Source organism: Carcharhinus amblyrhynchos, chromosome 4 (assembly GCF_965287045.1).
Source record: "Carcharhinus amblyrhynchos chromosome 4, sCarAmb.v2.hapA, whole genome shotgun sequence".
Lineage (NCBI taxonomy): Eukaryota > Metazoa > Chordata > Chondrichthyes > Carcharhiniformes > Carcharhinidae > Carcharhinus > Carcharhinus amblyrhynchos.
This window is the reverse complement of record NC_137327.1, coordinates 19,029,755-19,050,867: the sequence shown is the minus strand read 5'-3', so window position 1 is coordinate 19,050,867 and position 21,113 is coordinate 19,029,755. Positions and strand designations below refer to the sequence as shown.

At 44.5% G+C, this 21,113-nt stretch overlaps 1 protein-coding gene across 1 annotated transcript in view; it reads left to right on the top strand.

The window, feature by feature from the left end:
• Positions 1 to 21,113, top strand: part of LOC145341734 (polycystin-1-like protein 2) — a 118,647-nt gene that overhangs the window by 26,593 nt on the left and 70,941 nt on the right. Inside the window, exons 11-19 of the mRNA XM_080186595.1 lie at positions 69 to 276; positions 2,997 to 3,117; positions 5,517 to 5,661; positions 8,718 to 8,918; positions 11,031 to 11,176; positions 12,900 to 13,091; positions 14,052 to 14,177; positions 17,342 to 17,518; positions 17,641 to 17,768. Of these exons, the coding sequence (XP_080042721.1) occupies positions 69 to 276; positions 2,997 to 3,117; positions 5,517 to 5,661; positions 8,718 to 8,918; positions 11,031 to 11,176; positions 12,900 to 13,091; positions 14,052 to 14,177; positions 17,342 to 17,518; positions 17,641 to 17,768 (1,444 nt within the window). The remainder of the gene's footprint in view (positions 1 to 68; positions 277 to 2,996; positions 3,118 to 5,516; positions 5,662 to 8,717; positions 8,919 to 11,030; positions 11,177 to 12,899; positions 13,092 to 14,051; positions 14,178 to 17,341; positions 17,519 to 17,640; positions 17,769 to 21,113) is intronic.

Sequence of the window (21,113 nt, the reverse complement as noted above, 5' to 3'; positions counted from 1 at the left end):
AGCTGACTCACATATCAATAGCACATGGGACTCTGTTTCTCTCTACATGTTATCTCTTGTCTTTGAAGGTGTATGCTGGCCATTGTGGGACACCTGTGTGCAGAACAACCAAATTGATACAGTGCATCAGGACCTGACCATCCGTCCGTCCTGCCTACCTCCACCTAACTCTCTCATCTCAATCAGACTAACTGTAAGTAAACCTGGCACAATGAACAATACAGCAGAGAAGTGTCTGATCTTCACCAAGAAGAGCAAAAACGGCATGAACATCAGGTATGGAAATAACATTTGGATCACGGATTACTGTGTGCAGGATGGCTAGTTAGTGAGCTAAGTCACTTTCATACATTGCCCAGCACAAATGATAGCAAATATCCAAGTAATCTGCAGTCCAATTTCAGTAATACTTCCAAATGTTTAGTATTGCAGACTTTATATAAATATCACAGAATCATCATTGTAGAATCCCTACAGTGCAGAAAAGGCCATTCAGCCCATTGAACCTGCACCAACAACAATCCCACCCAGGCCCTATCCCTGTAACCCCACATGTTTACCGTGCTAATCCAACTGATACTAAGGGGCAATTTAGCATGGCCAATCCTCCTAACCCACGCATCTTTGGAGTGTGGGAGGAAACTGGGGCACTTGGAGGAGAATGTGCAGACTCCACACAGTCACCAAAGCTGGAATAGAACCTGGGTCCCTGGCACTGTGAGGCAGCAGTGCCAACCACTGCGCCACCATGCTGCTCTATCTAACATGACAATAGCAGCAGTAGAGTATTAACTCAGATCTTTTAGTGCTGTGAGGCAGCAGTGCTAACAATTGTGCCACCATGCTGTCCAAAATATATATCAGGTCTAGTCATAGTCTTGGCTTGGATTTCAAATGCTTTGTCGTTGAGTGCTAGTTAACCCAGGGGTAGCATTTCTGGCAGATTTTTGTTTTTGCTATTTTTGCTACTGAATCATGCTTAGATTAGAGGCTCTCAGTCCTAGAACTGTTACCCTCTGCAGCTAAGTAAAGTTTATTTATTAGTCACAAGTAAGTTACATTGCAATGAAGTTACTGTGAAATTCCCCTAGTCGCCACACTCTGGCGCCTGTTCGGGTCACTGCGTCTAACCCACACGTCTTTTAGACTGCGGGAAGAAACCGAAGTACCCATAGGAAACCCACGCAGACATGGGGAGAACATGCAAACTCCACACAGACAGTGACCCAAGGGAATCAAACCCCAGGTCTCTGGTGCTGTGAGGCAGCAGTACTGAACACTGTGCCACCATGCCACCCTTCTATCGGTTTACTTTAGAGTTGAATTCATACTGAGATATGAATGGACATCATTAGACATTATGGTTTGTCGTTTGTTGTTTCCCATTGAAATCGTGCTGGCCAAGAAGTATTTTCTCGATATTTTTCCCTGGAAAGATGTGAAGAATGAACACACACTGTAAGCAACGAAGTTAAGTTAATATAAATAGAATGGGTGTAATGACATCAGTCCAGAGATTGTGATATTTTAGAATCCACTGTTAGCTGAATTTTGTTCTCTGACATTATAAGGATTTATTGTACCAGAAGATGGTGCAGGATGCACGATCTAATAAGAATGAGATTATAATCAGATCTCGGACTTAGATCACCCATAGTCAAGCAGCATAAATTTGAAGTCCACTCAGCTTTGATGATGAGGGCACAGGTAACCCCAGGAAATAGACACACCCACTGTCAGTCAATTCTGATATGGAATGATTTTGAGCCCACGCTCTCCATTCGAGGGAATGGCGGCACATGTACAAAATCCAGAGAGAGGTGAAAAGCACAGTTCACACTGGCAAGTTTCCAAATCCAATTTTCCAGCCCCCTCATTGGCAGAGTGGCATGAAACATGCCATGGGAAGCTCATCCCAATACATTAGCATGTCACTAGCAAGCATGCTCTCCGGGATTTCCCCCTCACCAGATGTTCAGCGGGCACCAGTGTGACATCATGCCAGTGCCATTTACAACAGCTACACCCTGGATGTGAACCTGTCGGGAGGGTCTCCCCGGGGGCATAAAGGTGAATAAAGTCCCTGGGGTAGAGGGACATGGCCAGGCACGACCTGGCAATGCCATCTGGCACAGATTGGCACCACCACGGTGGCACCACGCCCATTGCTAACCTATCAGTGCCAACCTGTGGAGGGGCTGGCAGGCCCCAGTGGGAGTTTCATGGGCAGGGGGATTTCATTCAGATTTGGTTGTGCGCTGGAAGAGGATGGAGAGATAGGGGATGCAGGAAGGAGGAGCAGGGAGAAGGAGCCAACGATCGGGCGGAACAGAGGACAGAAAGAAGCCAATGATCAGAAGGATGCGGGGAAGGGGTTGACAATCAGGGGAAAGTTGAAGGGGCCAATGATTGGGGTTGCGAGGGGAAGGAACTGATGATTTGAGGGAGGAAAGTAAAGAGCCAATGGTCAGAGAGAGAGAGAGGGGGATGAGAAATGTCTACTCTAATTGGAGGTGGGGAAGGGAGCCCCTGAGACCCCCGTGGTGAGCTTGGAGGGGAGGCTTATTCCTATTCTTATCAGGGCACCCTTTAAAGATGGTGCCCCATCTCAGTGCAGCTGGTGTGTTGAAGCACCCACCTTCCCCCAGCCTCCCACCTCCTGCATGATGGTGTGAAACACACCCCCTTGATTTTTTTGGGCAGAGTGTTCTAAGATCTGGAGAGGAACTCGACCAGATTCCCTGAAGAAATATTAGCAATGGTAGCCTAAATAGAAAATGTGTGCAATCCAAAAATAACTTCTCATTTATTCAAAACGTACACTTGATATCCTCAAAATATGACAACAGCCTGTGTTTATAAAGCAGCTATGTAGTGAAACAGCCCCAAGTGTTTATGTTCCCGTGAAAGATAAATCTTTTGTTGGAATACCTTTGATTGCCTATAGCGGTCATTAAGTTGAAGATGAAACGGAGTTTTCCTGTGCAATATTCTAGATGTGAGAACAACTGCAATCCAGTTGACTCTTCAGAAAACGTTACGTTGACTGTTGATTGTCAAGACTGCAAGAATCCAATCAAATATAAATGGTACAGAGTGAACCCTTCAAAACAACAGGTAAAGGGAGGAAAAAAAGGCAATTAAATTTATATTGTGTTATAACCAAGTCTGATGAGGTGAATAACTTCCTCTCTCCCACTCCTGAAATTGGCTATAATGGAGTTAGAAAAGTTGTGATTTTTCAATTCAGTACGACAATATTTAAAACTATTGAAGAAATCAGCCAACCAGACTTCTTGCGTTACCATATAAGGGGTTAGTTCTAAATGTTAAAAACTCACTCAGGTAAAAATATAAGACTTGTTAAAAAGTGAAGATACTGCCCCGTACCCGTGTCACACACTGATACTCACTAGCATGCAAAGATAGAACAAGTTACAGAGTGGAGGAGGTGGGATTGATTAGAGTTAAACCCTGCATGAAAAAAAAAGTTCTAACATTTCTTTGGTGGTCTTGAAATTCTGGGTGTTGCGGATGATGAAAGCTAATTGCTTTTCTGGAGACAATGGGGCGATCTCACCAAAAATATTCTAAGTTCTGAACAAGCATGAAAACAGAAGAAATTTGCATTGTTTCTTTGAGCAGCTTAAAAATCGAATCTTATCTGACTTAATCAAACAAATCAGCAAAATTTGGTTTCCACAAGTAGGGGAAGTGGGTAAGGTTTAGCTCACCCAAAAGCTGGTTGATAGCAGCAGAGGGCACCATTGTACCTGTGCAAATCTCTGTGTTCTGTGAACACAAAGATCTGTCATAGCCTTCCCCAGCTATAGGCGGCCTTCATTGTTCATCACTGCATCCCCACCATGCTACTACGTGGCTCCCCAGCCAATCATTTCCCCCCCTGTCCATCTTCCCCCCGCACAGATCAATCATGGCCGAATCCACAACCCCCACTGATCGCTGTTGCAGAGTTGCAGCAGTACCCCCATCTCCCCCCAACCAATCGCTTTGCAGAGTATACAGTGGTTCTCTCCCCCCACTAAACATCCTGCACTGGTCTGGCCCCACTGTCCAGGCCTGACCCTTCTGGCATTGCCTCCTTGGCACTACCAAGGTGACAGGCTGGTAGTGCCAGGGTACCCAGGGTGCAGTCCCAGAGTACCAGGCTAACAGTGCCAGATTGGCACTGCCCAACCTATACCCTCCCTCTGTCCCCTACCGCTCAGGGGTCCTCTTTGGCCTCCGATTCTAACAGCAAGGCCATCACATCTGGTGATGACCATGGTCAATCACGACAATCTACCATAGCACTTACATACACTTTTCGGACACAAGGCTGACCTTGCCAGATATTTGGTGCCAGTAAGATTGCAAAAGACGAGGAATTGGCCACGAACCTGATCTCGGCTTTCTCGCAATCTTATGAGCTCACCCCACCCATCGGCTGGCAGAGCTGGTAAGATCAATCCCAGTCTCTTTTAAACTGTAATCTGTCATTTTCCAAAGTGGATGTTAAGGTGCTTGAAGTTCCTTTTGATTGAAATTTTCTACCTCTGTGATGTATTCCAAAATGTAACAGAGATTGGGCCTGAACTTGATGTAAAGGGTGATTGCCATATAATTTTAATAAGTTTAAATGGAATAACTAGGCTTGACACTATAATATCTGCCCACAATGCATCACTTCCACCTGCCCACCCAGCAGCATGACATCATGGCAATGCAAATCATACTGGTTTTCAAAATCGAAAACCAGCCGTGAAGGCCATGCCGGGGTGCAGAGATGCACGTAGGATCTCAAGGTTAAGGGGCTAGGCTAGGCATGTTCACTTGGCACCTTGGCAGTGCCCTTTATAAAGGGCACCCAATTTCAGAGTCCCAGCTTTGCTGGTGTATTTGGGCCCCGCCCATCCAGCTGGCTGTGTGATCCCTGCCGCACTTTGAAATTGAAGTGCAGTTTAATCAGGTGCAAATAGGCATCTGTGAAGCCAACAAGTTTCACACAGCTTTTCCTGCCTGATTCAGCACTCTGCAATTTTGGTTAAAATCCTTGCAGTTCAAGCTGTTTCTTTCATTTTAAAAAAATCCAATACATTACCCCAGTAGATGAATAAACGATTAATGTTCCACATTGCACGTGGCATATCACAGAATCCCAACAGTGCAGAAGGAGGCCATTCGGCCCATCAAGTTTGTACCTACAACAATCCCACCCTGGACCTATTCCCGTAAACCCACACATTTACCTTGCTAATCCCCTAACACCCGTGTATCTTTGGACTGCAGAAGAAAACTGGAGGAAACCCACGCAGACACAGGGAGAACGTAGAAACTCCTCACAGACCTTAACCTGAAGCCAGAATTAAATTCGGGTCCCTGGCACTGTGTGGCAGCAAAGCTAACCACTGTGCCATTGTGCCACCTGCGAGGCTTCATCGTGACAATTAGCATCACAATTAATCTTATTTTACTTTTGAAAATCTCATAACGTGTTGGTATCTCTCTTGTTTTAGATCAAGCTGCCTTCTGCTTGTATTATCAAACAACAAAACATCGCTCAGGAATCATTGACATTAATGAAGGAAAACACAAATGTGTTGGTCTTGGGAAATGAGGAACTGGTTAAATTTGCTCCAGTTTTAAAAGTGAGAGCAGTCGGTAAGTTAGACTGATCCTCTTTACAGCCAGCACTGTTTTTGAACAATATTGGAAAGAATAATTATTTGATTCATAGCAAACAGTTCCAAAGTGAATCAACCGAAATGCTTACATAACTTGAAGATGGCTTCTGGGCAGTCAGCTCTCTAGGGAACTCTTCATTCTGTACCTCTATTCTTGTCCAGCTCCTACCTTTGCATCCACTGTCTCCTCACTTCCATCATCTGAGTTCCCCTGACTCTAATCATGAGTGGATTTTAGTTCAAAATATAAGTTAACTTGCTCGATTTGAGCTTTGGACCTTCTCTCAAATTCCTTGACTTCGCTGGATATGATGATTACATTTCTGTACTTGACTACACTGTATCTCAACTGTTGTTGAGCGCCCATTGCACTGTTGCTCTGTTTTTAAGTAACATTGATCACTTTACAGCCTTTCCTCCAACCCTCCCCACAACCCTTCTGAATATCTGCACTCATCAAATTCTGATCTCTTGATTTTTTTTGTTCCACCATGATTGGCCATGCCTCCAGCTGCCTCAGCTCAAGCCCTGGAATTAACTCCCTCAATTCTCCCCCTCTATTTCTTTCATGTAAGATGTTCCTCAAAGCTTATCTCTTTGACCAAGCTTTTGGTCAGATGCCCCAGTATTGTTTTATGTCAAAATTTGATTAAAGCTTTGTATAATGCTCAGGTGAAGTTCTTTATAATGTTTTATTACAATGCTTATTACAGAGTTGTTATATTGTAGAGCATTAAAGACATCATATAAATAAGACGTAACGTTGTTATCCATTATGGTTAATTGTGTTAAAGAGCCAACTCAAAAAATATTTGTCCAAATCTCTTCTAACCAGCTTAGAACAGCTGTTAATCCTACCAATGTGGTCAAGTTGAACTAGTATTAAATTCCCTGGCCTAATTCACATGTCCAAAGTCTGGATTTGTGGACACAGAAGTATACCAGACTAAAGGGCTGCCATGAGCAAAGGTAGTAATGGTCAGCTGTGGCCTGAAATGTAGCTCATTGGAGACTAGCTGTGATGCTGATATATTGGAAATACTCTGTAGAACAGCACAAGAGAGCAACCTTCCCTTCATGTACCTGCAGTGTTATGATCTCAGCAGCCATAAAACAAAAATACAAGGTAGGCTTGCTCGCTCATCTCAGTCAGACTCATGCCTTCACCATGGTTTTCTCTTTGCTTCATTTGTCCTGGGACTTACTGATGTCCTGACCCAATAATTTTGAGAAAGATTGCTGTTGTGTTGAATTGCCTGCATAAAGCTTTGCCACGTATTAGTCTCCTTGTGGGCAGCTTTCCTTCAATATTCCTTTAAATTTCACCAAAATATAATACTTTCCTCTCATCGCTACTGCCATCTTTCAGCACTAATCATACAAGTATATGTTTCTCAAACCTCCTTTTAGCTAATCCACTTGTAAAACTAACATTAAGAAAAGTAAAAAAAATTTCTAGATGGCAGCCCCAATAACTATTCCTGATTTTGTGAAGCATTGCACTTTTACGGCAAATAACCTAATGATTCTATTTGCCTGACAGTGCGGAGAAAACCCTGGATTTGCTGCAGTGTGAAACATGAACCTTCTGCACTGACGCTATGATTGGCCTCTCATGACTGGTCAGTGGATGGCTAATGTTGGTTAGGCGTCCATTCAGAAAGATGTGTGCCTGAGTTTGGCTGACTGGTGTCGCTGGGTTTTGTTCCTAATTGTTTGATCACAAAACGAGAGATATTGGGCCGAATAATAGCTCCTGAATCCGGAGATGTATTATCAGCTATAATAATAACGAGCGGCATTCCTGATGTAATCACACCCACTTTGTATAATATGGCAGGCAGAGGAGCTTAAAAATCCGAACTCCACCCACCCAGCTTTCCTTTGGAAGTTCTGGTTTCCTCCCACAGTCCAAAGGTGTGCGGATTAGGTTGATTGGACATGCTAAATTCCCAGGACCATATATATCTGAGAAAGATCAGCACTGTGGTTTCGCTGCTTTTGAAAAATATGTCCAAGTGCACTAATTAGCAGTTTCAAGTTATTTTATGGCATGCTGCCTGACCAATGTTAGCTGAATGGGTGCCAGCTCACCCGTCACATGCTCATTCTGGGCCAAACCTTTAAATGTACAATGACACTGCCAAATTATGTTGCCTTTGAAGAACAAGTAAACTGATTTCCCTTTTGTATTAGAGAGCGTGCTCTGTGGTCCACAGACTGAGGTCTTACTCAACTTGGACACCTTCATTCAGTCAAAGAGCTTTTCCTGGCATTGGGACCATTTGCTTCTGGCCAACACTGCTGACTCCCTTTGCTACAACCTTCCAGTCTGAACGTGTTTAAATCAATTTCCTCCTCTTCCCAGGGGTAGGCATCGGCTACCTATATCAGACAGATTACACATAGAGGAGCACTAAGGTAGCTCTTGTTGATCCTACAGGCTGGTTTGGCCATTCTCTTGTGCATCTTCCCTTGCTTCGATGGCACAGAGATCTTTAGAGGAAAACATAGACAATAGCTCCGTATGAAGAAGTGGTGAACTTGTTCATGTGAAAATAGAATGCCAGCTCTAATCAGTACAAATGTCTGGAGACAGTAGAACTAGGTGGCATAATGGTATTGTTGCTGGATTAGTAATCCACAGACTCGAGGTTTATGAAGACCTGGATTCAAATTCCACCGTGGCCGATATTGAGATTTGAACTCAATAAAAATTTGGAATTAAAAGACTAACGACGATCATAGAACCATTATTAATTGTTGCTAAAAAGCCGGCTAGTTCACTAATGTCCTTTGTGTCAGGAAACCTGCCGTTCTTACCCGGTCTGGCCAACGTGTGACTCCAAATCCACAGCAATGTGGTTGAATTTTAAACGCCCTCTGAAATGGCCGAGTGAGATACTCAAGTTAGATTAGCAATGGGCAATAAATGTTGGCCCAACCAGTAATGCCCGCATCCCATGAATGAATAAAGGAAAGTATGTGTGAGATAAAATTGTATATTCGTTTAACTTGTGTCTTTTGCTTTAGGGATAAGCGAAAATGGCGGTTATAAATACAAAGATTACATTGTCAACATGATGCCTCCTCTACTGGTGCCAACCTGCAATGTTTCTCCCAGAGAAGGATCTACAGTCTCGACAAAATTCAGCATCAAATGCACCACCACCTGCAGCTCCAACTCATCCTGCAGTTCTTCAGGCCTTATGTACTGTTTCTTTGTAAAACCAGGTGAGTTATTTTGATGAGTTTGGGTTTTAAGATTTATTTGGACTTTGAACAACCTGGAATGAAAATTGCAATTCTCAGTCCAACATACCTGATAGTCACAAAAGTCTCTGCTGAGAGAAAACCACCAAGACCCATTGTTAACTTTTCTGCAACACACCAAGTATTGTTAGATTGGTAAATTTCCCATGATAAATCTTTATGCCCTGCAGGAGGGAAAGAAATGTCATTATTTATTGCAGTGGCAGCTGATCTTTCTCCTTTGTTTCTTCTCCACGGAAGGATGTGAGACAGTGAGAAAGTTAGATGGAATCTCTGCTGACAGAGAAATAATTCCAGCTAAAGATTAAAAGAATAAAAAAAAGGGCGAACTCTGGAATATGTGCAGGAAACATAGAATGTTCTTATTCATTCAAGGGATAAGGGCTGACTCAGCCAGCATTCATTGCCCACCCCTAATTGCCCTTGAGGAAGTGGTAGTGAGCTGCCTTCTTGAACTGCTGCAGTCCTTGTGATGCAGGTAAACCCACAATGATGTTAGAGATAGAATTTTGGGGTTTTGATCCCACCTCAGTGAGGAAACAATGATATCTTCCCAAGTCAGGATGCTGAGTGGCTTAGAGGGGAAATTCCAGGTGATGGCATTTCCATGTGTCTGCTGTTCTTGTCCTTCTGGATCGTAGTGGTCGTGGGTTTGGAAGATGCTGCCTAAGGAAGCTTGGTGAGTTCCCGCGGTGCATCTTAAAGTTTTAAAGTTTTATTTATTACTGCCACAAGTAGGCTTACATTAGCACTGCAATGAAGTTAGTGTGAAAATCCCCTGGTTGCCACAGTCTGGCACCTTTTCGGGTACACTGAGGGAGAAAAATAGCACTGCCAATGCACTTTTCAGACTGTGGGAGGAAACCAGAGCACCTGGAGAAAACCCAGTCAGACACGGGGAGAATGTGCAAACTCCACACAGGCAATGACCCAAACTGGGAATCGAACCCAGTTCCCTGGAGCTGTGAGGCAGCAGTGCTAATCATTGTAACCCCGTGCAATGGTGCACACTGCTGCCATTGTTCGTCACTTGTGGAGAGATTGATTTCTTGTGGAAGGGGTAGTGGGCTGCTTTGTCCTAGATGGTGTCAAACTTCCTGAGTGTGGGAATTGTGCTCATCCAGGCAAGTGGAAGGTATTTCTTCAACTAACTTGTGTCATTTAGATGATAGACAGGTTTTGGGGAGTCAGGAGGTGAGTTACTCTCCACAAGATTCCTTGCCTTTGACCTGTTCTTGCAGCCACAGAGAAATTTATAGTAATTATACATTATTAAATGTGCTGCTGATATCATTGCTTAAGCCTGCAACTTTTCAAAATAAAACTTTGCTTCAAAATGGAGGCATGAAGACTCCTTAAAATACTTCCTGAGAGTGGTTGGTCACCTAGTGCTCACCAGCCTTGACCCAGTTCTGTTCACTTGGAAAGTGGGTGGGTTTGGAGGTGAGCTAGGGTTGCGTGGCCCATATTTTTAGTTTTAACTTGCATCCATTCTAGGGATTTTAAAATTCATTCCATAAAATCAGAGAAGTAGATTATTATTTGAGTATAGCAACAAAGCATCTGTCAATTATGGATGCCGAATTGTGGAAACATATTTAAATCTTTAAATGACAATGAGAGAAAGTATTTTTGAATGACCATCAAGTTAGCAAGAGTGAAGGTTGGAACAGAGCCACATGACCCAACAGTAATGTAAGAGAGAGATGTGAAACTAATAGTTTCAGAATTTAACATGTATGTTTTAATTGGGGGTTAGTTTCATTTTGTGGACCATCGGGACAGGAACTGATTTTAGTCTAGATGTATAAAATCTTAAATGAGGAGATTGTTTGGCCCTTCCTACCTCTGCCCCTGTTCTTAGAAACAACATAATCATGGCTGATCCTCTTTCTTAACAACATACTCCAGCACGCTTCCTATACCATTGTCACTTGTTCTTTCCCCATACCCCTGCTATTTTTCGCTTTCCAACACTTACCCAATTCCTTTTTGAAATTTCCTCTTGAATCTGCATCCTCTATCCATTCAGGCAGAGAGTTCTAGATCATAACGTATTTGATGTCTTTTCAGATGTTCCTTTACACTGTGGATCTCAGCCGATCTTGCCACCTACTTACTTACCACTGGGAGACCCAAAGAATGATAACCAGTTGAATATTACAGTTACTGTCAGAGACAGTGCAGGCTCCTTTACCAGTGTTCTTGTTACAGCAACGGTATGTTGATCTCAGTGCCTTTCTACTTTGCAACAATGAATTTCTGGAAGGAGTAAGTGGTTGGAAACAGAGCAGAATTTTTTTGATGAAATAAGACGGAAGAAAAAATAGTTGCTGCAAGTCTAAAATAAGATAGAAATCTAAATTAAGACAGAAGACCACTTATTTCTTTCAAAGCAATCACAGGCTGTCAATCAGGCTGAAAATCTTTGTGAACATTGTGGTTAGAATCAATGGAGGTACTTGAGATGCATTCAAGCTTGAAAAGAAATGAAAAGAAGCACAGCCCACTTGTACATGAATGGAAATCTACTGAGATGTCAATGGAGGCCGCTTTCAAAGCACCACACATTGGAATTGACAATGGCCAAAGGTTTCCAATGGAATGAAATGGGTTTCAATGGTTTCAGTTTATTAGGAAATCACAGGAACTACAAATCAAAGCTGTGTGAGTACATTGGAGCTGAATAAATTAGAGCCACCACCACCCCCTCACCCCCCCACCTGCCAAGTGAAATTGACAAATCCTCTTTATCAAAGGATTTCAAAGGGGGCTGGTCCAACAGGAAGTTTCTGCTGCAGAATGGAGTGCTGCAGTGATATTCAAGGCTGCTAGATGACCAGGGGGCCTGGAGTTTAAAATGACCTGGTCACTTTAACATTTTCACAGCTGACAGGCAGGAATGCAGATGTTGATCACAGGGCTGTCTGAAGTCACCATACCAGGGGTGATCTTCAGGTCTGCCAGGGCTAGAAGGAAAAGTCTGGCCTTAATATCCCCATCCCCAACGAGAGTGGTGGGGTCAATCTCATTCCCCCGGCCAGAGCCCCACCCAATCCCAAAGCCCCTTGAGGGATCCTTCATCTGCAGCCTGGCAGTAGCAGAGGGACAAATGGCCCTGCACCTATCTCCTCAACCCCCTTCAGGGCCCAAGGATGACTCTAGGGAACAGTACACTGTTAGCGTTGCCTCATCATATGGCCCAAAAGGGGGCCTGAATGGGGGTTTGAGGGGGTAAGTGAGCCTGAGAGCGAGTCTGAGAGGGAAGGGGGCCTACTTTGCAGGGACGAGAAGGGGTAGGGTAGCTGAGTGGGGGTCTGAGGGGGAAGGAGGACTGAGTGGAAGTTTGAAGGGGAGGGTGGCCTGAATGGTGGGTCTAGGGGTAGGGGACCTGATTTGGGGGGTCTGAAGGGGAAAGGGGAGGCTGAGTGGGGGTCTGAGGGGGTAGGGACCAGAGTGGTGGGACTAGGGGGTTTTGGGTTGGGTCACCTTCGTGCCTGCATGCGTGTGGGGATGGTTACCATTTATTAATGCATGGGGGTGGGGGAGGCTGCCTCTGTTTGGTGAGGGGTTGATGGTTCTCCCCTGATCAGTGGTGCACCATTTCATTTTTTGGGCAGTAGAGTGGGGCCTGTCTCTGAACGCAGAGATCGGGGTACCCTTTAAAAAGAGCGCCTTAACCTCGGGACAACGGGGCTGGCCGTGGACTCCCCAGGATGAGCTCATTTGCATCTTTCAGGTTGGTGAGTCTCACCCGACAGATGCTGCCATGCCAGTGAGAAACTCTCCAACTAATTGTGCATTCCCAATCAGTAAGTGTCAGTGTGTGCTGATGACAGTGTGCTGTCACAGGGAAATTGTGAATTTTAAAAGAACACTATATTGAAGGGAACCTTGTTGTATTTAATTCCACCCCCCTCCCCCGTCCATTTCTAATTGCAGGTCCGTGAGTTCTCAAACTCTGATAATGACAAGGATCTAGCAACACTCTTCTCAGAAAATTTAAAGGATATTTCAGCTGCAGCAACCAACAATTCTTTACTGATTCAACTATTTGAGTCTGTCTCTTCTGTACTGAATCAAGAGGCCAGGGCTGGGTCTACGGGAAAACTGGCCCTGGAAGACAAAAAAGAGGTAGTTTCTTTTTAAACACAGCAATTGTGCAAATGAATAAGACACCAATAATTATGACTTTTAGTCTTGAATATCAACTCAAATTAATAACACTTCAACATTTTCACAGCTGACAGACAGGAATGCAGATGTTGATCACTGACTAAAACATGCTAGGAGTGATCTTCACATCTGCCAGGTCTAGATGGGGCAGTCTAGCCATGACAACCCCATCTCCAGGGAGAGTGATGGCATCAATCTCTTACCCCCCAGCCAGGGCCCACCCTAATCCGTAGCCTCTTGAGGGACCCTTTCTCTGCAACATAGCAGCAGCAGAGGAGCAAATGGCCACTGCACCTACCTCCTCAACTTCCCTCAGGGCCTAAGGGACCAGATCAGGGTGCCAGAGCCAGGATGCCAGGGGACAGTGCGCCATTGGCACTGCCAAGGCTTATGGCCTAAAAGGGAGCCTGAGTGGGGCCTAAATGAATAACGCTAGCCCTATATACCTCAGCTACTAATTTAAGAATGAGACAAATAGCTTCTAAATCTGGAACTTCTGTTGGTTATTTATTTTAAACATCTGATATCAATTTCACATGAAACTTAGGTTTGAATTTATCCATAGATTCATGATGCTTTAACATGTATGTCATTTCTGAGATTTAGATCTGTTAACAAACTTGTGGCTACCAACTTACTTGATTGTTTGTGGGTCTTTATGCTGTATAATAATCACAGTTGATCTCATTTCCCATTTAGTGTCAAAATCTAAGTTCCTTTCTTAAAGAGCCAGAATTCTTCTTAGATCCCTATCACTTAAATTAATTTGGTTCAAAAATCTGATTGTAGTAACCACATTCGCTGGCTAAAATTTGAATAATTCCCTAGGTGACAGACTTGTATGTATAAAGAAGAATTCACTGAAGAATAATGCAAGTGTGTCTTTTTCTGTTTCCTGCTACCAAATACATCCCCAAGTTGAGGGAGACAATGCTTTCAAACTTGTCCGTTGTGGCTGTCTCCTCACTGCACAAGGCGGTGGAAGTTTCTGAGGTTCTAAAACAGCTTACTCACAGGACTGACGAACTCACCTCTACATCACAGGTACCTCTAGTGATCTCTTCCCAGAGAGCGCGCGAGGAAGGGTCAGTGAATTAAGACATTGGTAGAATTCAAGGGAGTCCAAGGTTATCAGGGGTAGTCGGAATATGGATTCCAGGCTACAGTCAGACCAGCCTTGATCTTACTGCATGGTGGACCAGGCTCAAGGGACCAAATGGTTTGTTCCTGTTCCAGATTTGTATGTTTGTGTGTTTATTATTATTCCCCCAATGATCCTAGCTGCTCTTGCCCTGTTGCCTTCTGTTAGGAAGTTTCTGTACTGAACAATTTAGTAGCAGAAAGAGTCATTCATTTCCTTGTGTTCATCCTGAAGGCAGGTCTTTGTCTTGTTGTCTGCTGATTCTTCATCCTCAGCAGGTTTTTTTTTACCACTGAAGATCTTCCACTCTCTTGGGGGGGGGGCGTGAAGGGACAGATTACAAAGCCCACCTCAACCCAAACAGAAATCAAACACATGCTGTTGGTACTGTTCTGAATCCCACACTAGCCAAATGAACAAAGTAACCCCAGAGGAAGAAGAGATTAAAATCTATCTGAAGGTATTCATAAAGTCATAGAGAGTTCTACAGCGCAGAAAGAGGCCTTTGGTCCATCATGTCTGCACCAACAATCAAGCACCTAGCCATTTTAATCCCATTTTCCAGCACTTGGTCCTTAGCCTTGTAAGATATGGCATTTCAAGTACTCAACTAAATGCTTCCGAAACATTGTGAGGATCCCCTCCTCTACTCTACCACCCTTTAAGGCAGTGAGTTGTAGATTTCTATCACCCTCTGAGTGAAAATGTTTTTCTTCATTTCTCCTCTAAACTCCTTTCTATCTGCCCTATTTATGTCCCTCATAATTTTGTACACCTCGATCCACTTTGGTAGGAAGAATGGTAGGAAGGACTATTACTTACGTGGCGAAAAACTGCAGCAGGCGACGGTGCAGAGGGACCTCGGGGTCCTTGTGCATGAGTCGCAAAAACCCAGCTTGCAGGTGCAGCAGGTGGTCAGGAAGGCGAATGGGATGCTGGCCTTCATAGCGAGGGGGATTGAATATAAAAGTAGGGAGGTCTTGCTGCAGCTGTATAGGGCATTGGTGAGGCCGCAGCTGGAGTACTGTGTGCAGTTTTGGGCGCCGCACCTGCGCAAGGATATTTTGGCCCTGGAGGGAGTGCAGAGGAGGTTTACTAGGCTGATACCGGAGTTGAGGGGATTGAGCTATGAGGAGAGGCTGAATAAACTAGGCTTGTACTCGTTAGAGTTTAGAAGAATGAGGGGAGATCTCATTGAGACGTATAAGATGATGAATGGGATGGATAGGATAGAGGTGGAGAGACTCTTCCCGCTCAAAAAAGACAGTAGGACTAGGGGGCACAGCCTCAAGATAAAGGGGAGGCGGTTTAGAACGGAGTTGAGGAGGAACTTCTTCACTCAAAGGGTGGTGAATCTCTGGAATTCTCTGCCCGTTGAAGTGGTGGAGGCTGCCTCGCTAAATATTTTTAAGAAGCGGGTTGATGGGTTCTTGATAAGAGAGGGGATTAAGGGTTATGGGGAGAGGGCAGGAAAGTGGAACTGAGCCACAACAGATCAGCCATGATCTTATTGAATGGCGGGGCAGGCTCGAAGGGCTAGATGGCCTACTCCTGCTCCTATTTCTTATGTTCTTATGATTAGGTCGCCCGTCTGCCTTCTCTGTTCTCGGAAAACCAACCTAGCTAGCCTCTCTTCATAGCTGAAATGCTCCAGCCCAGGTGACATCCTAGTGAGTTTCCTTTGCACCTTCTCCAGTGCAAGCACATCCTTCCTATGGTGTGATGACCAGAACTGCACACAGTATTCTAGCAGTGGCCTAACGAGTGTTTTATACAGCTCCATCATAACCTCGCTGATCTTATGTTCTATGTCTCAGCTAATAAAGGCAAATATCCCTTATGCCTTTTTAACCACCTTATCTGCCTTATCCTGATGCCTTCAGGAATCTATGGACACGTACCCCATAATCACTCTTGTCCTCTGTATTTCCTAGTGTCCTGCTATTCATTGTGTTTTCCCTTGCCTTGTTAGTCCTCCCAAAATACATCACCTCACACTTTCCAGGATTCAATTGCCACTGTTCTGCCCATCTGACCAGCTCATCTATATCATCCTGTAATCTAAAGCTTTCCTCCTCGCTGTTTACCGTATAACTGATTTTTCCGCAACCTGCAAACTTACTAATCATACCCCCCACATTCATTCACGTGCACTACAAAAACAAAGGACCCAACACTGATCTCTACAGTACATCATTCGATACAGGCTTCCAGTCACAAAAACAACCTTCAAACATTGCCTCCTGCCACTAAGCCAATTTTGGCTCCAGTTTGCCATGTATGCCCTGGATCCCATGAGCTCTTACCAGTCTCCTGTGTGGGACTTTGTCCTGAGGTCCATGTAGACAACATGAACTGCACTGCTCTCATCTACACACCTAGTCATCTCCTTGAAAAATTCAATCAAATTTGTTAGAGATGATTTCCCCCCTGACAAAACTATGCTGACTAAACTTGACTAACCCTTGCTTCTTCAAGCAGAGATTAATTCTGTTCCTCAGAATTTTTTCCAATAATTTCCTGACCATTGTAGTTAGACTCACTGGCCTGTAATTGCCTGGTTTATCCCTACTTCCCTTCTTGAATACTGGTACCACATTAGCTGTCCTCCAGTCCTCTGGCACCTCTCTCTTATGGTAAGAAGTCTCAAAATACCAGGTTAAAGTCCAGCACGTTTATTTGGGAGGAAAAGTCCACTAGCTTTTGGAGCACTTGCTGCTCCTTCGTCAGGTGACACCAGACGAAGGGCAGCCAGTGCTCCAAAGCTAGTGGCTTTTGCTACCAAATAAACCTGTTGGGCTTTAAGCTGGTGTTGTGAGACTTCTTACTGTGTTTACCCCAGTCCAATGCCAGCATCTCCACATCATGACCTCTCTTATGGCCAGAGAGGATTTGATCTCTGAAATGACTTAAACCTTTAATTACTCACACTTTTTTTCTTGATTGAAAACATTATTGAAAAGCAAGATAATGTAAAGAGGGAAAATGTGCTGAAGTGATTAGTTTGCTGCATTGTGCCAAGGCAGAGTATTGAACTATCGATATCTCTTTCCTATCCCCTGTTAAGTTGGAAGCCAGTTCAACCTTACTTAATATGGGTAAATCATTGCTGACTCTCAGTGCCGTGGAAGATGATGATCCTGAGAAAAGAACCATTGCAGCCAACACTCTCTTTACTGTGGTTAACAATGTTCTGGAAGCTTCCGTAGAAAATGATATGCAGGACGATTTGACCACAGATACGGTAAAAGTCATACAATTTATAATAGAACAAGCTCAAATTTTTCAGTAATTAAATCACGGCGCTATTAAAACTGAAAGGAATTGTGCTCTGCATTTTTTTAAAGATATGTTTTTACCTTCCAGCAAAGAGTGGTATCAGAGAAGCTATTGGACACACTTGGCCATTTGCAGTCTGTGGTGCTTAATGAAGCAATAGCAGATGAGGAACCTGTTCTAATGACAATGCCTTCAGTGAGCATGTACCTTCAGAGGTAAACACAAAACTTCTGTTACCCTTTTTTTATCAATAAGTCTAAGAAGTCAACAGAATAGTGCAATGGCGTGCATCATGTTATTGGATGGACTGATGACATCCACTGTCACGTGACTGTCAGATATTTGTAGAAAGAATGTCTATGGTGGGTGTAGTAACTTGCAAAGGTAGGTGACCACCGAGTAGATCGATGAGTGAATGGTTTATTAAATTAAGTGACTATGTCTGTGTGGAGTTTGCACGTTCTCCTCATGTCTGCACGAGTTTCCTCCGGGTGCTCCGGTTTCCTCCCATAGTCCAAAGATGTGCGGGTTAGGTTGATTGGCCATGCTAAAAATTGCCCCTTAGTGTCCTGGGATGTGTAGGTTAGAGGGATTAGCAGGTAAATGTGTAGGGATATGGGGATAGGGCCTGGGTGGGCTTGTGGTCAGTGCAGGCTCGATGGGCCGGAGGGCCTGTTTCTGCACTGTAGGGTTCTATGTTCTATGTACAGAGAGTGATATAAAGGCTATCATAGGCCACCACTCCAGACTCCTAACTGGCAAGGAAAACCCAGCTCCAGGATTTGCACGCTCCAGCCCAATTGGCTGAATGGGTCACATGACCCTGCTTGCCTCTTAAAGGGCCACACTTCTAGAGTAGGGAACTGAATTCTTCCCACTTCGAAGTATCCAGAATCAGATTTTCCCAGCTTGGTTATATCACAGCCAGATGCAGAGTAAACCTTTCCTCTGTTATGACTCATATATTTTGCCATGTAGCACCCATTTTTCATGAGCTAATAAACCAGGAAATGTGCACATATTTCCATCTGACGGTGCACCTTCCACCACATTAAAAAGGGTGGCGACAGAAGCACAGGCTGGCAACAGTTAAAGGGAGAATAAGTTATTTAAATTAGAGTCCTGTTCTTATTGTGAATCTTGTGGTCATTTTTTATTCACTTCAGTGCTTCATTCACTGCAGACAGAATTGGCACAGCACATGATGGCATTAAATAGCAAGAAGATCCTCTTCATATTGTGCTGAATGCTCCTCCCGATCTCAAAAAATTGGTGCCAAATATGTTCCTGCCCCCTCCCTCTCCCAATGTTGGTCACTGCAGCCTCCTCCCAAAATGAATATCCCCTCACCCCAACATCCACCCCTCCCAACACTCCATCCTCCCCCACCATTACCCTCCCTCGTTGGTATATCATAGATGCCCATCATTTACAGGAAGCACATAGAATTATAGAATCTACACTGGAGAAAGAGGCCATTTGGTTCATTGAGCCTGCATCATCAACAATCCCACCCAGGCCCTATACCCGTAACCCAGTATTTACCCAGCTAATGCCCCTTACACTCAGGGGCAAATTAGCAATGCCAATCAACCTTACCTGCACATCTTCAGACTATAGGAGGAAACCTAAGCATCTGGAAGAAACCCACGCAGACATAGGAGAATGTGCAAACTCCACGCAGACAATCATCTGAGGCTAGAATTGAACACAAGTCCCTGAACCTGTGAGACACCAGTGTTAATCACTGTGTCACTGTGCCACCCATTTTCATCTCCATCACCTCGAAGGGCAAGAGGGAAAGTCTTTGGGAACATGGTAGGCCCAAGGTTTCCCTCCAAACATACACCATCCTGGCTTGGATGTAGTCGCAGAATTCCAGTGACCGAGTGGGTGAATATTCAGCTGTATTTTGGTGTTAAATTTTGTTTGCTAATGCTCCTGTGAAGCTTCTGGGACTTCTTTCAATCAGCAATGGGCGGCACGGCAACACACTGGTTAGCACTGCTGCCTCACTGTGCCAGGGACCCGGGTTCAATTCCGGCCTTGGGTCACTGTCTGTGTAGAATTTGCACATTCTCCCAGTGAGTTTCCTCCGGGTGCTCCCGTTTCCTCGCACAGTCCAAAGGTGTGTAAGTTAGGTTGACTGGCCACGCTAAATTGACCCTAGAGTCAGGACGATTAGTAGGGTAAGTATGTGGGGTTATGTGAATAGGGCCTGGGTGGGATTGTGGTCGGTGCAGACTCGATGGGCTGAATGGCCTCCTTCTGAATAGTAGGGATTCTATGATTCTATGAATGCTGTTTATAAAGACAAGCTATAGTTGTTGAAAAGGTGATAATAATACACTTGCATTAAATGTGAGACATGACACTGAGGTCATATTCAGACCTCTACAGTCAGTAGTAAATGCTCATTCATGGAGAATGTGAGTAGGTCAACAGTTGCTGTAGTGATAAGCATTACTTATCTGTTAAAGGCAAAGGTTTGGAAGGCAAAGTTCAAAGTCAAGGTTTAGTTTATTGTTTATTCCAGGATGAACAATTAGTCAGAACTAAGGAAAAAATGAATTCTGATAAGTAGAAACTGAATTAGCCTGCAGGAATTACTTACAACTTTAACACTCCCATGCTGGGTGTTAGGTTGAGGTTTGTGGACTTGAGTCTCCATTAACAGAAACACACGGGGGCGGAATTTTAGTGGCACATCCACCCGAGGGTCGTACAATCCCACCTGAGGCCAACACAGAACGCTGTCCTCCGAGCCTTGCCCCCCAGAATCGGATTGGGTGTGCCGGTAAAATTCCAGCCATTTCTCACTGAGATTATCTTTATTTAACCACCAATACATGGATCAAATAATAAATGCAGCCTGCCCTTCCAAGGCTTGTAGGTTAATGCAGACAGTGCTGTCCACAGCTGCCAGAGCACAGATGGGGAAATCCTCCCTCGGGTGGCCTGCATGGGTCAGAGGTGGCCAACAGTTGGAATCTTCCTGTAGGTGGCCACCTTCCTGTTTGCATCCAAATAGGGATGACGAGGGGATTCCCAAGGTGGGAGGATCCAGCAGAGCATCCACAAGACTGGATGGCCAGCCGTCCCATCAGGAGAGATGAGCACTTCTGAAGCAGGTAGGAGACCTCAAAATGGAGGTGATCCCCAATCCAGGCTGAAAATGTAAAAATAAGGAACGTGACAGCTCAGGGTCAACTGTGTGGAGCGAGAGATCCCCATTCAGGGCTGTGGCCTTCTCGCCGCAGTGGCTCTGTGATTGGGCAATTGAAAGGAGGCTCTGATGGCTCCGGGCCTACTATTAGGGAGATTGCCACTAGGCAGCTGCCCAGCTCTAACCTCAGCAGGGGGCATTGATATCAGGAAGGTGATGGCACGTTCTGGATATGGCCTCTTAATTGTCCTAACTGTCCACCATGGAGCAGATTGCTGGTCCCTATTACAATGCATCTGCAGCAAGATTGATGAGAGATCCAACACAGTACACAACTTTCAAAAATTCACCACCACTTCCCTAAGCCTCAACCACACCCATTGGACTAATGAGG